Source organism: Clupea harengus, chromosome 20, assembly GCF_900700415.2.
Source record: "Clupea harengus chromosome 20, Ch_v2.0.2, whole genome shotgun sequence".
Lineage (NCBI taxonomy): Eukaryota > Metazoa > Chordata > Actinopteri > Clupeiformes > Clupeidae > Clupea > Clupea harengus.
The window spans coordinates 18,305,608-18,320,785 of NC_045171.1; the positions used below are offsets into that span (position 1 = coordinate 18,305,608).

The 15,178-nt window shown below is 45.5% G+C and overlaps 1 protein-coding gene across 2 annotated transcripts in view; it reads left to right on the forward strand.

The window, feature by feature from the left end:
• Window positions 1-775: 775 nt before the first annotated feature.
• Window positions 776-15,178, forward strand: part of rps6kal (ribosomal protein S6 kinase a, like) — a 23,276-nt gene continuing 8,873 nt past the window's right edge. The window contains exons 1-9 of one of the 2 annotated variants that reach the window (XM_012834438.3): window positions 776-1,097; window positions 7,273-7,332; window positions 9,282-9,398; window positions 9,999-10,080; window positions 10,487-10,567; window positions 11,706-11,785; window positions 13,703-13,809; window positions 14,359-14,396; window positions 14,633-14,775. In XM_012834438.3, the coding sequence (XP_012689892.1) occupies window positions 1,032-1,097; window positions 7,273-7,332; window positions 9,282-9,398; window positions 9,999-10,080; window positions 10,487-10,567; window positions 11,706-11,785; window positions 13,703-13,809; window positions 14,359-14,396; window positions 14,633-14,775 (774 nt within the window). In that variant the 5' untranslated portion in view covers window positions 776-1,031. Of the gene's footprint in view, window positions 1,098-7,272; window positions 7,333-9,281; window positions 9,399-9,998; window positions 10,081-10,481; window positions 10,568-11,705; window positions 11,786-13,692; window positions 13,810-14,358; window positions 14,397-14,632; window positions 14,776-15,178 lie in introns of those variants that run through there. The other variant, XM_031587166.2, reaches the window with a different exon arrangement.

Sequence of the window (15,178 nt, forward strand, 5' to 3'; positions counted from 1 at the left end):
ACTTTGTGATCAAATTTGGAAAAAAATGAGGTCCGTGAGAAGAGGATTTTCCCAATTGTATGCTCTCAAGAGAACGCTGCTCTTTTTAGAAAAAGGGAGAAAAGAATAAAATAGACTTGAAGATGATCGTGGTGGAAATTATTATTTCATTGTATTCAATATGGACAGAAACGTTCATCTGATTTCTTGCCCAAACCTTTGCTTCCTATTATACCCAGACCCAACCCAGCAGGGGGTGAGTGGGTTTTAACATGGCTGTCAGGGTCAGGAAAGAGGGGATGAACGCTAAGCCTCTTAGCTCTGCTCGGACACGAGGATGGACAAGCTTACAGACTGCCTGGGTTTTACACGGGTAAACTTTTACTATTGGAAATCAAGGGTCTTGATGGTTCAGGAATATAATAGATTTTCACTTCAATTTCAGGGGCCTGCTGACTGTAGTTGTTGGAAAATGTAAATGCTTTGTTCCTAAAATGTAAAAGAATTATCCTTGCAACATCAATGGTAAAAAATACTTTGATGAAAAACACTACTCTCAGTAATAACAACAATTACACAATAAGATAATAAAACATAATATTATATTATCATTGATGGTGGTAGTACAAGTATTGCATCTTAAATCTGTTTCTTATTCGCTGCTGAAGCTGTGCCTCAATTACCATCACTGCTGTGTTGACGTTGCATCGCTTTCTTTCTGTATCTCTCTCTCTCCCTCTCTCTCTTTCCCCCTCGCTGTTGCCTAGGATGGGGAAATCCTTAACTGAATTGCGTCAAAGCGACGTCAGCAGCGGGTTCGTTGATGTGCAGGTAGCACGGTGGCGGCGGCCATATTCGCTTCTATGGGAAAGTAAGGGGTGCCCGGTGTGCGTATGGTTCGGCCAAACATCCTGTCAGTCAGCTACCCTTCACCTCCCCAGCGCAGTAGCGCAAGGCCCACCGCTTTCCACCCACATTTGTTTATCTAACAGGGATAACGACGCCTGCAAAACGAAGAAATGCTGCGTGAAACGAGGCTCTAGTGCGTCTAGATGATGCCTTTTGTCCAGCCACAAGATTCCTGGCACAAAATGGAGGTGCATAGCGTCAGTAGCGAGGTATGTTTAATGTTTATATTGCATCCTAATCATCCTTGTTGACATAGTCGTGACATGGCGTTTTGAACTTGCTAAAATTGACCAAGTGTTGTGTCTTCAGCCTGGGGGAGCAGCAGCTGGCTCGCTTTGCCTTTGTTTGGTAGCAAGCTAGCTAGCTATGGCATCAGGATTGCGGAGGAGCTAATGTTAGCTGGGCTAGGCTAGCCTAGCATGCGTGTGTGCGCTGTGGCTGGCCACGTCAGTTTCACTGTATCATCACTGTAACGTTACTACATGAAGGTAAAGTTAATCGTACGTGCCTGTTGAAGCCAGGTCGAGTGTACGGTGGCAAGTGATGCACGCATTTTGGAAATATCGCTTCTAAAGCATACCTTCTTCTCTTCCAAAGTCGTGATGATGCTATGAAGCAGATGCAATGGGGAAAGCTGTAACGTTAAGCAGACAGGCATGCATGCTATCCCAACTATATGCACCGTGGTCTGGTGACCGGAGCCAACATATATAATGTGTGGTGAAATTGAGAGACCAATTTAACTCCGTACATTGAGTGAAATTAACTCCCCAAACCTTTCTCTTCCGGACATCTTGGAGTGACAGAAGCTTAAAGTAAGCAGTAAAGCTAGTAGTAGCTGACATGCTGACACGCGTCATGTTTGTTTATAGACCGCATCATCACACCTCATCATGCTTTTTGTTTCGCGTGCTTGATCTGCTTAAAAAGTTTCAAAAACTTTATGGTAATCTTGGTAATAGGACTGGGTCCGTCGCGTCCTCACGGACACTCTGTCGTAGTACTAACGATGCCACTGAGCAGTCGGTCCATCAGTGTCGATTGTGTAGGCCTATTTCCTAAGAGGTTGTTATGCACGCCACATATTTCCCCTTCATGGTCGCGCTTGTGCCTGCGTTTTTCATCATGATTTGACCACAATGGCAACTACAGACACAGAATGCTCTCACCAACATACAGAGACTGGTTGTGAAAAAGTTCTTTCGACAACCCTTTCTCGAACAAGTGTTTTTAGTTAGAAAGTTGGTTTATGATGTTCCTCAGTCAGTACGGAGGAGGACAGTCTTGAGGGAGTCAAGACTCGTCTTTGAGCGGATGCAGTGCACTGTTAATAATACACCATGTTGAATTTGGCTTGGCTAGGAGACTGGGGGTTTGGATGTCTATTTGCTAGTGACTGAGTGTCTTTGCTGCAGTTTGTTCTTGAGCCAGCTGACCACATCCTTCTGAAAGCAGCCTCCAGTGATTCTGAGGCTCTGGTATTGATCCGCAGTAGGTGTGTTTGTGCAGAGAACAATAGCACCCCACACTCATCCTCAGATGCAGGGACTTCATTAGTACATGGGAGATGAGGAATGGGTAGGGCTTGTGTGGGTGTCCGTGTATGGTTGGAGCAGGAGGAGTTTGTGTATGTGTGTTGAGTATAGGCTCTATGTATGAAACATCCTCATTGGTGATGGAGGGGGGAGTCTTTTGCCTTGGGAGAAATAGGCAAATGGTGTACAACACTGGGTAACATAAATGTTCTAAAATATGAGCATCTCTTTCTGCAGCAAGGGCTCTGTTATGGCCTTGAAAGGGATGGGGATGGAGATGTTCACACATTGCAGCATAGCCAGCCATCTGTCAGACAGCCATCTGTCAGACTTCACCCCATAACGGGGGCTAATGTAAACAAGTAAAACACTGATTTTCAGATAGGTCTCAGTTTTGCTGAAATAGTTCAAGTGGAACTCTCAGTTCCTCCCTCACCATCTGGCTCGTGTGTGTGTGTGTGTGTGTGTGTGTGTGTGTGTGTGTGTGTGTGTGTGTGTGTGTGTGTGTGTGTGTGTGTGTGTGTGTGTGTGTGTGTGTGTGTGTGTGTGTGTGTGTGTGTGTGTGTGTGTGTGTGTGTGTGTGTGTGTGTGTGTGTGTGTGTGTGTGTGTCCACCCACGCGCGTGTGTTTATGAATGTGTGTCTGCACATAGGTTGTGTGTGTGTGTGAGCACATGTCCACACACAGCCGTTTGCATGGCCATCAGGCTGGCTTTCGACAGAGCGAGCCTCATAAACAACAGTATGAGTCATACTGTTGGAGGCTTGGCAAGTTAGCTTCAATGCTAACACTTAGCCTCAATCTGTGCTGTGTTGACTAGTTGTGCTGCTTACCAAACACAACGGCATCACCATGGCTTGGCTATCATACATAAAACGCTTTCCCTTCATGGTTGCCGGGATGTGAGCCTCCGCAAGTCCAGCTGCCTGCGCTGTGTTTTTATGTTGGCAAATGTGTGTGTGAATGTGTGTGTGAGTGTGTATGTGTAAGCGAGAGTGAGAGTGTGTGAGTGGGTGGAGGAAGTGAGGGGGCGGGAGGGAAGGGGTGGGAGAGGATGTGGTGGGGGGGCTTGGGGGGTTCAGGGTAGGCGCATTCATTCACAGAATCCAGATTCCATAGCCTCAGCCAGTGGCAGCTTGGCAGAGCAAAGCCGATAGCCTCCGGCGAACGTACACGGATCAAAGCACGTCCGTCGGCCCTCTTGTGATCTCCCTCTCTCCCTCTCTCCCTCTCCCCCTCTCTCCCTCTCTCTCTCACACACACACACACCACTTTTACCCATTGTGACTGTGGAAAATGTGGCTCGGCTCAGTACAGTTTTACTGACTCATGCTTCACATCACACACACACACTCTCAGCCGAAGTGTCAGGGGAGCCTACTGGCTTAATCCACAACAGTGTTTTTAAAAGCCAGCCCAAAAAGAAACCCCCGTAAGCCGAGTACGTTACACCTGACATTTATCTAATTTTCGCTCATTTATTTTTTGTCTTTTTTTTTTTTTTTTTTTTTTTTTTTTTTAAGTAGTGGGGGTGTCGTGTTTTGTTCAGAGTCCCGGTCAACAGAGGAATGCTGGGATAATATGAGATGGCCTCTCTTGCACAGGGCTGGAGAAACAGTGGTCTAAATGAACAAATGGAAGATAGTTAGCCCTTAACAGAGAAACGCGTTGCTCAGCAGAGCCAGTGAATGTCTGCTTTTCATTCAGTTTTGTGTGGAGTCAGACATTTGTCTGTTTTCATTGTTTCAGTTGGTCTCCTTAGTACGTGACAATGCTGTTGACTTAAACTGAAAGATAAACATCATGTCATTCAATCAAGTCATCATGGCATTTCTACACATTATTCCAGAATTGAAGACATTTGCAGGAGCAAACTGTGGTTGTTGAATGAAAGTCACTGGTTGCTTGATGCTTGATGCTACCATCTCTGGTCCAGTGCGCTCCCAGCAGCTAGCCTTCTCTGTCAGAGCTAGCACTGATGTTGTTGGGATGGGTTTGGACTTCATAGAGCTGTATGAAATAGCCTTGTGAGATTTGAAAATAAATTGTGGCAAAGCAGCACCATCTTGTAAGCAATGGCAGTGAGTAAGCAGTGGCAAAGCTGCAAGCTTGCTCATTGAGACTCACCAGATAATTTAGATTTGAAACTGTAAACCTTAACCTAATGTTACTCTATAGACCTTAACCTAATGTTGCTCTATAGATTTAAACCTTATGTTATTTTATAGACTTGCACTTAATGTTAAGCTGTAAACCTAAACCTAATGTTGCTCTGTAGGCCTAAACCTAATGCTTGACTTATATCATCCAAGTGATGGATGTTTGTGAAAGTGAGACACCATACAGTACTACCATTTCCACTGAGTTGAGATCTTCATGTGGAATGGGCAGGGCTCTGTGCCTTAATTGGCCATCTTATCTGATGCTTTGACAGCATTATTGGCATTCAATACTGTGTGTGTGTGTGTGTGTGTGTGTGTGTGTGTGTGTGTGTGTGTGTGTGTGTGTGTGTGTGTGTGTGTGTGTGTGTGTGTGTGTGTGTGTGTGTGTGTGTGTGTGTGTGTGTGTGTGTGTGCTTAATGCAAACAAGAGATGAGCAGATCAGGACTTGGTTCCTGGTATGGATTAGACTTCCGCTGCGTGTGCGTGCATTTGTGCGTGTCTGTGGCCGTGATTGTGTGCACATGCGCAAGTACACGTGTGTGTGTGTGTGTGTGGCAGGATTAATCCCTCATAAGCACGCAGTGAGGGTGGTGTTTGGGGCAGGAGAATGAAGGAATGAACAGATGCACGCCAGAACGTCCCTCTCCCCCCTCTTTCTTTCTTTCTTCATAATGAAGGTTTATATATGTAGCATGTACTGGATGTGTGTGTATGTGAAAATAGGCTTGCATTTATTTGTTTGCTTGTTTGTTTATTTAATGAGCAGAGCATTGGTCTACCTGGTCGTCCCCAAACACATGGGTCCCCCCCCCTTATGAGCTGGGATCTGCTCATGTTTTTTTCTGATAATAGGGAGTTTTTCCTCCCCGGTCACCTGCTCTAGGGGGTTCAGGTTCTGGGCTCTGTAAAGCACCTTCAGACAATCTCGGGTGTAATTGGTGCCATATAAATACAGGAAATTGAACTGAATTGATAAGGGATGCTGCTGGATCTCACTGCAGCCTCACTGGCTGCTGATATCAGCGCTCATCTCCCAATCTGCGCATCATTGAGTGGAGGCGGAAGAGAGGGGGATGAGAGAGAGAGAGAGAGAAATGAAGGAAATCAGAGATGGCTGGAAATAAAGAGTGAGAGGGGGGAGAGAGAAATGAGACTCATCCTCACGCCCACACACAGATGCAGTGTGGCAACGTGTCAGGCTTCTTGGCGGGGCCAGGGAGTGCAAGTGTGTGTGTGTGTTTGTGTGCGTGTTTGTATGAGTGCGTGCGTGCGTGCGTGCGTGCGTGTGTGTGTGTGTGTGTGTGTGTGTTTCTTGCTCTCGAGGAGAAGAAAAAAGATGCACTTGAACCACCGACACACTACGCCACTTGTCATGGGATTATTCCACTGCCCCCAGAGTGTCACCTCCCCTCCTCTCCTCTCATCTCCTCTCACCTCCCCTCATCTCATCTCACCTGCCTGCCATACTCATCACACAGGAGTTTGGCTGCTACTGCCTGGCTTTGTGGGTGCTGTATCTGAGGAGCTAAAGGTGTGGATTGCGATTCTAAGCCAATGCACTTTTTTTTATTTATTTTCTTTCAGTGAATTTCTACTTCCGGTCTTCTAGCTGTCCGTTCTCTGCGTGCCCTCAAAACAACTCCAATGTTTGTATACAGTCCTTGCTCTGAAAATTGGAAGCAAACACACGGCACAGACATACACACGATCAATACATTGTTTCTGTGGCCATGGAAGTGAAGGGGGTCATTTTGATTGGCTGTTGAGCTCCAATATTAACAACCCTTTACCCGAATCGGCTACTACACCTTTAAACAGAGGAGTAGTTAACATGCACATAATGACTGATTATGAACCCTGTGTACATCAATATGTCTAGCTGTTTTAGGAAGTCATTCATGGCTTCTTTGTAATGTCAAAAGTGCTCCTTTTAAAATGTTTTTCAGATGAAAACCTTTTCCCTGGCTGAAAAGGCCAACTCAACTTTACCAAATGTCAGTAGTTGTAAAAGCCTCCAGAAGGCTCTCCAAGCAGTGCTTTGTCAGAGGGCTTGGACCAACTTCCTGTCTGTGCTCCGTGTGTGAGTGCACGTTTGGCTGGAATTGAAGGATGCAGTAGTCCATTTGGGTGTTGTGTAGAGAAAAGGACGACTTGGCCTTGGACACATACACACACACACACACACACACACACACACACACACACACACACTCATGAGTCCTGTTCAACATGAGGTAATGCACTCTTGTATTTTGGGGGGAACGCATACAGTGCATTTACGCCCACCAAACCCAGAACGGATCTGTGTGTGTGTGTGTGTGTGTGTGTGTGTGTGTGTGTGTGTGTGTGTGTGTGTGTGTGTGTGTGTGTTTGCACGCATGTGCATGTCTGTCAGTTTGTTCCTTGAACAGGAAGTGTGTTCGGGTCGCAGTGGTTTGTGTCCCTCCATGCACGAGTTTGTTGCTACTCTGTATTTGGGTCAGGAAGGAGGGTATCATTATGGTGAGACCAGGGGCGGATGTGTGTGTGTATTTTTCAACCGATGGTATTGGCTTTGTGAGGCCACATCCAGGGATGTCTTGTTTCGTTGTCATTTTGTGTGTGTGTGTGTGTGTGTGTGTGTGTGTGTGTGTGTGTGTGCATGCACGCGCTAAAGTTGTTTTCTTTTTGTGTTTTTCCCTTCCAGGTCAATGGGCATCAGATCATGGATGAGCCTATGGAGGAGGGAGAGCCTCTCTCACACTGTGTGAGTAGTGTGTGTGTGTGTGTGTGTGTGTGTGTGTGTGTGTGTGTTCCTCTGGGACACAGTGTTGTTTTTGGGTTATTTCACTTGCTGACATCATTGTGTGGTGTGGGTTGTTGTTTTATGACATCGCTGCTTAGTTATAGTTGTTTGTGTGTGGGTAGATGGTTGTCTTGTTTAAGCATTAATCTAATGTGTGTGGCCTGTCTTTTGATTATACCCTGTATAACATAATGTATGGGTTCGTTTCAGTCTCTCTCTCTCTCTCTCTCTCTCTCTCTCTCTCTCTGAGAGAGAGATGCATTGCATACTGTTTTCTCTCTGAGCGTGGAACAAGCAATCAGTGTTATTGTTTTTGGGTGTGTGAGAAAGAGCGAGAGAAAATAAGACGAGACACATTGCACACCCTTTTCTCCCTTTGAGCGTGGAACAAGTAGTCAGTGTTTGTCTGTAGCTGGTCTCAGGTCAGCTCAGAATTCATCAGGAGGGTGAGAAGCACACTGATGTGGCCACTCCTGGTCAGAGTTCCAGAGGAAAAGAACCCTATGATGTGGCCACAGGGGTCCAGAGCAGACGTCCACTCTCGTCTCGTCTCCTCCAGGAATCACTGCACCTACCCGTCTATCAGACAGCCACCTCACCCGAGCATGATTGACAAGTAGACCATGAATTGATTGGATGATTCTTCCCAATCATTCTTCCCAATCATTTCCTGTTACAGGGTTTGGGGGTGTAACTGAGGCCTTGAGTTCTTCCTATATTGATAAACATGAGGAGAACATGGACAGATGTTACTAGGGGTGTGCACACACTAACCAGTTTTGATGTTTGAAGATCCAACAGTGGCTATGAGCGGTTAGTCGGTTATTTGAGGAGATGGACATACGGCTACTGTAAATGGAAAAAGCCATCTGCCATCTGTCATCCATCTCACTCCACAAATGAATGCCAAAGCTTTTATTAGTGTGCAAGTTTCTGAGTTGCAGCGATTGTGAGGGAGAATGTTATGATTCATACCGCCCGTCTTATTACAAGTCATCGCCCCTACGTCTTGCCTGCTGTGTGTGAGCGTGGTTGTGTAGAACCTACAGGGGAGAGTGTGTGAGTGATCACATCATATCACTGCAGGCCTGCAGTATATCCACGTGCTGTAAAGCAGTGTTTCTTTCTTTTCTTTTCTTTCTGTCTTTCTCCCTCTCTCTCTCTCTGTACGTCTTTATTCTCTTCCTCTTCATCTTTCTCTCTTGTCCTCTTTTGTTCTTTTTGTCAACTTGGCTCTTTCTCCCTTTCAAACCAATCGTCTCTCTCTCTTTCTTAGTCTCTCTCTCTCTCTCTTGTTCCCTCCCCCTCCTGGTACAGTCATCATTAGGTATGCAGGGTTGCCTGTACTTATTCTCCCCGGAGCGTCTTGCTGTGTGTGAGGGGGGAGTCACGGCCACGTCCGTACACCCCTGAATCACAAACAGCTTCGGGGTGCGTTCGGGCTCCCAAAGGGGCGCAGGCGTTATCTGTAGCCTCCCCAGCCCGCGCCAGCCCTGCAGGAACAGACTGCCAGACATGGCCACAGGCCGATTCATTACACCGGCACACCTCTCTCCATGACGGTGGATTTGCAGGGGTGGGAAGACCGGGTTAAGAGTACTAAGGTGTATTTTTTTTTTTTTTTTAGGCTAGTTTGTAGAGGGGTACGCATTCAGGGATCTGTGTGTGTGTGTGAGAGAGAGATTTGATGAATGTGTTTCTTTTACGTACACGCTTTTAACTTGGTTGACCTGTAGTACAACATGGGTTGGGTTTCATGTTGGAATGTGTGTGCACATCAAACTTCTGACATGTGTTGAGTCTGTGTTTCTAAACATCTGTGTGATCGAGCGTGTTTGAAACCGCTTTTTAGTTTTCCTTTGATGATGATGGTGTTATTGTTATTATTGACGTTGTTATTGTTTGTGCAGGATGAAGGGGCGTATAAGGAGATTCCCATTACCCATCACGTGAAGGAGGGGTGTGAGAAGGCCGACCCCTGCCAGTTTGAGCTGCTTAAGGTGTTGGGACAGGGTTCCTTTGGAAAGGTGAGAAAGATCACCCTGTATCTATCACTGATGGACACACACAAACACACACGCACACGCAGGCACACACAGGCACACACTAAGCACATACGTGCACACACACACACACACACACACACACACACACACACACACTAAGCAGTTCTGGCTGTGTACTCCTTAAGTGCCTGTGTTTGGCTCGTCTGTCAGCAGCACAATATTGTGTAAGTGTGTAAGAGTGTAAGTATGGGTCAAACACAGCTGTAGACTTTGGCAAACACAGAAGTTAAATCACTAAAGCATTTTGTGTTACGCACAGTTTGGGGAACAGCAAAAATGCACAAGAAACCATAATTCATGTTGTGTGTCTACTTTCATTTGATTTATAAAGGCACAAACCAGGCCGACCAAAATTCTCGACATGAACTTGGCGCTGTGTCTGATGAACAGCTCTGTGATTTAGTCACATTATTCTATTATTATCTCTAATTATAAACGGGCACTGACTAAGACCTATGACTTGGTCATATTAGTCACATGGTTTGTCATGTGGGGTATTGAGAAGTTTAAAGCTGAGTCATAGCTGATGCCTTCTCCCTCTTCTTCCTCCTCTTCATTCAGGTGTTTCTGGTGCGCAAGTTAATGGGTCCAGATGCTGGTCAGCTTTATGCAATGAAAGTGCTGAAAAAGGCGTCACTAAAAGGTGCGTCAAGCCACAGTTGCCGTGGCAACACGCGCACCCTCCACAACTGCTCGTATGAATCACGCTCACTGATTTCCAAGCTGACCGTCAACATCTCTCTCTCGCTCTCTCTCTCTCTCTCTCTCTCTCTCTCTCTCTCGCGCTCTCTCTCTCTCTCTCTCTCTGGAATATGCTTTTTACAAGCTAATGGACTACATCTCAGCCTTTTGAAAAAGTCTGGTGTGTTAGGGGAGCTTTGGTGAGGGCTGGGGTGGATGAGGACTTTGTGTTTAATATCTAATTGGTCATAGCCTGTTGGAGCCTCACTGATATGGAATGGTTTGATTTGACTTGATGTATTTAAAAAGTCCAAAATGACTCACTCATCACTGATCCGCATCACTGTGTTTGTGTTTTGTTTTGACAGTGAGGGACAGAGTTCGCACAAAGATGGAGAGGGATATTCTGGTAGAGGTGAATCATCCCTTCATTGTAAAGTTGCACTATGGTGAGTGGACTGACCTGCCTGTTACACACACACACACACACACACACACACACACACACACACACACACACCCTCCCCCTTCCAACCTGTCCCCTCCATCCTCTCCTCCTTCACCTCTACTCCATTATCCAGCTTCGCTCCTCTTAATATCACACACGCTCTTTATTTCACACTCACACACACACACACACACCCTCTACCTCTCGAAACCTCTCTTCTCCTGTTCTGCCATTTCTCCTCCGTCTCTGATACCCATCCCTGTCTTCTCCTCTCTCTTTGTGCAATCTTCCTTCTCTCCTCTCCTTTTGTGCAATCTTCCTTCTCTCCTCTCTTTTTGTGCAATCTTCCTTCTCTCCTCTCCCTTCCACTTCCCTCCCCTATCTTGCCACTGGTCTCTTTACCTCTCCTCCTCTTCGTTACCTTACTCCCCTCCTCTCCTCCTCGCCGTTACCTTCCTCTCCTCCCTTCTCCTCTCCTCTCCACTTCCCCTTCTGCTCACCTTTCTTCCCTTCTTTTCTCTTCTCCTCTCTTCTCCTTTCCCCCCCTCTTTCTCCCCACCAAACCCCCTCCCCTCCCCTCCTCTGTTCCAAGGCATTAGTTTGGAGCTGTGTTCTCCGGCCTCTGCAGGCTGCTCTGGTGTTCCTGATGTCAGGTTTGCTCTCAGGGCAGCGGGCTGCTTGTAATGCAGGGCTGTGAGTGAGTGAGTCAGTGAGGGAGCGAGCGCCTCAGAGCAGCCTGAGTCCCAACTCCTTACCCAGCCACAGCTCCAGCACTCCGTCAGCGCCTGTCATTTGTTTAAGGTCGCCGCTGTTTGCTCGCGGCGACGTGCCGATCGGGTGCGCTGGCCAACTCACATCCGTCACATTGCTCTGTGTGTGTGTGTGTGTGTGTGTGTGTGTGTGTGTGTGTGTGTGTGTGTGTGTTGATATCACAAACACAGTGGAAGCATTTAATGTTTGACTGCCATTGTTGGCTGCGAGTCAGGAAGCATTTTATACTTAAGCTACTATTTAGATATAAGAAAAGGACGTGCTCACTTTGTTTTGACCTTGAGTGTGTGTGTGTGTGTGTGTGTGTGTGTGTGTGTGTGTGTGTGTGTGTGTGTGTGTGTGTGTGTGTGTGTGTTTCCCCCCTTCAGCCTTTCAGACAGAGGGGAAGCTCTATTTAATTTTGGATTTTCTCAGGGGTGGAGATGTATTTACTCGTTTATCCAAAGAGGTAAGCACACCTTTCTCTTCCTTAAGCCGCACATCCGTCCTCACACACACACACATACACACACACACACACACACACACACACGTTAATACCGCTTTGTGTCCGAGGCGTGCTGCGATTGGTGCGCAGTGATCAACATCTCTTGGATGACATGAATGTAGATGTGCTAGCTTGTTTTCCTCCGTGATAAAGGACTGCGCCTCCTTCCGTCTTGACCACACCTCCTCAGACATACACTTATCCTGACTTTGAGTAGAGCTTTATTACCACTCTGTTCCCTCTGTTGTCTGGACAGCCACAAATACATTAGGTCCGACATGCGGTTATTTACGGTTATTTATTTATTTGTGTATCGAACAGAGACGGTCTGAAGTGATCAACATCTGTGATTACATCAATGATAGTGCAATGATTACAACATGATTGTTGACAACATGATTGTTGACTTGATTCAGACAAACTCGTTTTCATCTGTAGTTAAGTAAAAAGCCCATACACTGAAACTATGTGTAATCACTGTGTCAAATTTGTATGATCATTGTGTGGCACAGTGTGATTATAGCTACCTGTAATCGCCAGCTGCTTTAGCGTCGGTAAATGGGCCCTTTCACAAGATGTACCGGAACACCAGCGCTAGCTATTTAAAGTCAGAGGACTGAATCTGAGACTCCGCACACAATCAGATAGACACGAAAACTCACACCCTATCCTCACACACACACACACACACACATGCATACACATATGGTAGCCTTGAACAGAACAGAACTTGAATAGAATCTTTTCTACATGTTTTAGACAAAACGGTTCCAACTGAAATGAGCTTTAATTGCAGCACATGACACTGCTAACGTGTGGCTTTAGCCCAGTGCAGCTCACCACTTCATGTCGAGGAGCAAGAAAGCATTGAAGAATCTGGCTGAAAGGAGTTGCACTGGTCTAACCAGTTTGTGTCATATCAGCCCAGTGCCCGTGTCAGTCGTGCACGCGTCCTTGTACCCCTCCTTAATCACTATCAGTTTGCAGTCTATTCATCCGAACACCAGACGGAGCTGGCAGGCAGGGAGTTGTCAATGTCACCATCCATTGTGTCAGCCTGTATCAAGTGTAGAGGGACATTCAGGCACTAGCAGCTCGGCGAGAAGTGCAGCCTTGAAAACATGGAGGGCAGAGAGGGGGGGTGCAGCGTAATAAAATATCGAGTTTATTATTCAGAGTCCTTAGATTGCGCCATGGTGGCATTCAGCCGATGAGCATTCATCAAATAGCGGTCAATGAAGGGCTATCGTTGGAAATATCGTGTCATCTTTCATCGAGACGAATGTTGTTACTTTGTTAGTTCGCTAGTGATTCATATCAAGGTGATGCCGTAGCACTTATTACTCGGACGTGGTGAATTCAGTAATATAAATTAGAATCAGGATGTTGTAGATGCACCATTCCTTAAGGAAGTAGATGTGTTTGTTTGTTTGTTTTTCTGTTTGTTTGTCTTAAAATTGGACATGATAATATGAAGGGGTCTGGGGAATAACATTCAGAGTCTCATAATAGTCACAGTAACTCATCAGGCCTTTGTTTTTATCTCTGTAGTTAATAATGTTTGATAGTCTGTGAAGGTCAATGCATAGGTTGGTGTCATTTGCTATCATTATGGTATAGACAATTGTTGGATCAAAAGGTAAATGTTAACATGAATGTATGCATTAGCTGGAAGAAATTGGTTCAAAATAATTGCGTAATCAATTTCACCCTCTGCCCGTTGAAGTCTTTTCATAGCTGTTGTCTGTTTAACATATGTATGTTTTTTGTTTTAACCTTCATTTTTCAATGTTGCCATTGATGATGATGCTGTTTGTATTGTTTTGTCTGATTCTTTGCTCAAAAGTTCAGAGAGTAAATTTGTCCAGTTTCCGCCAGGTAATGTTTACAGAAGAGGATGTGAAATTCTACCTTGCAGAGCTGGCCCTCGCCTTGGATCATCTACACAACCTAGGCATTGTTTACAGAGACCTGAAGCCTGAAAAGTAACGTATCTCTGCACCCCCCCCCCTCCCCCTTCCTCCCCTCTGCTCTTTGTAAACCCACTAACTCAGATTCGACCACGTGAAGGGTCAGTCTGCATATCTTACTGAAGGCTAAAGGTGCTTCACACACACACACACACAGAGAGAGTGAGTGTGTGAGAGAGAGAGAGAGAGAGAGAGAGAGGGAGAGAACAAAAACACATTTTGTCGCATTTCTTCATATATATCGTTCTCTTGTCATATGGCGGACAGAAATATAGAATTGAAATGTAGAAAGTTCTCATGGTAACTAATGCATATGCATACTATTGCAGTATATTTTTTTTAGATAATCATTAAAGTATTATCTTCCTGTTGCTGTACCGAAAACTGTTTGTTCAACTCTCAATTTCCAAGAGGCTTACTCTCATGTGAAAAACAGTATGTTAAAAATCCTAATTGGATTAGGAGGGTTGAATAGAGCGTTTTCTGATGTAACCTCTGTTGAACTGTTGATTTTTGGCCATGTTTTTCTGTACCTGTATTGGAGAATGTGGTTTTAATTTTCAGCATTTTGCTTGATGAAGCTGGACATATCAAGTTAACAGGTGAGTGCCATCACCACATGAGGTGCTTTTTATATTTTGCTCCTATTGAATCTCAAAATCTGTTGATAAACTGAATATTTGTAAAAGTACAAGATAAAGCCACTAATACCATATCAGTCCCTAATACCATAGTGATGGTAATGTCCTATGCTGTGCGTGTATGTGTGTGTGTGTGTGTGTGTGTGTGAGCAGTATGTGTGAGCGGGAGAACCTGACTGATTGTGCTCCTGTTGCAGACTTCGGGCTTAGTAAAGAATCAGTAGACCATGAGAAGAAGGCCTACTCCTTCTGTGGTACAGTAGAATATATGGCTCCAGAGGTAGTCAACCGGAGGGGTCACACGCAGAGCGCTGACTGGTGGTCACTAGGGGTACTAATGGTGAGTGCACCCACCTTCCTCACACTGCATATGTCAATGGATGTGTCCGTTTCACTCACGGCTGACTCAGGCGTTTGCGTTGCAATGCGTTGATCCAACGGATGACAGAGGAGGAGTCTGGCACATGGGGTTGTGTTGATAACGGAGACGTTATAGTGAGATTGACAGGTCAACAAACCAATCATGCCGCTAGCGAGCTGTTTACATTGTGGGTAGTAGCATGCTAACATTAGATAGCTGGCTCAGACATCTCACAAATCCCCTTAGATGTATTTTTCAGTTACAATAACGGGGTTTTTACATTGTACAGTGTCTATTTTTTCGGTAACTTTAAATAAATCTAAGCGAAAAAAAGTCAAACAAACTACTTTTATGTACAAATACGACCATCTACGGAGTTTGG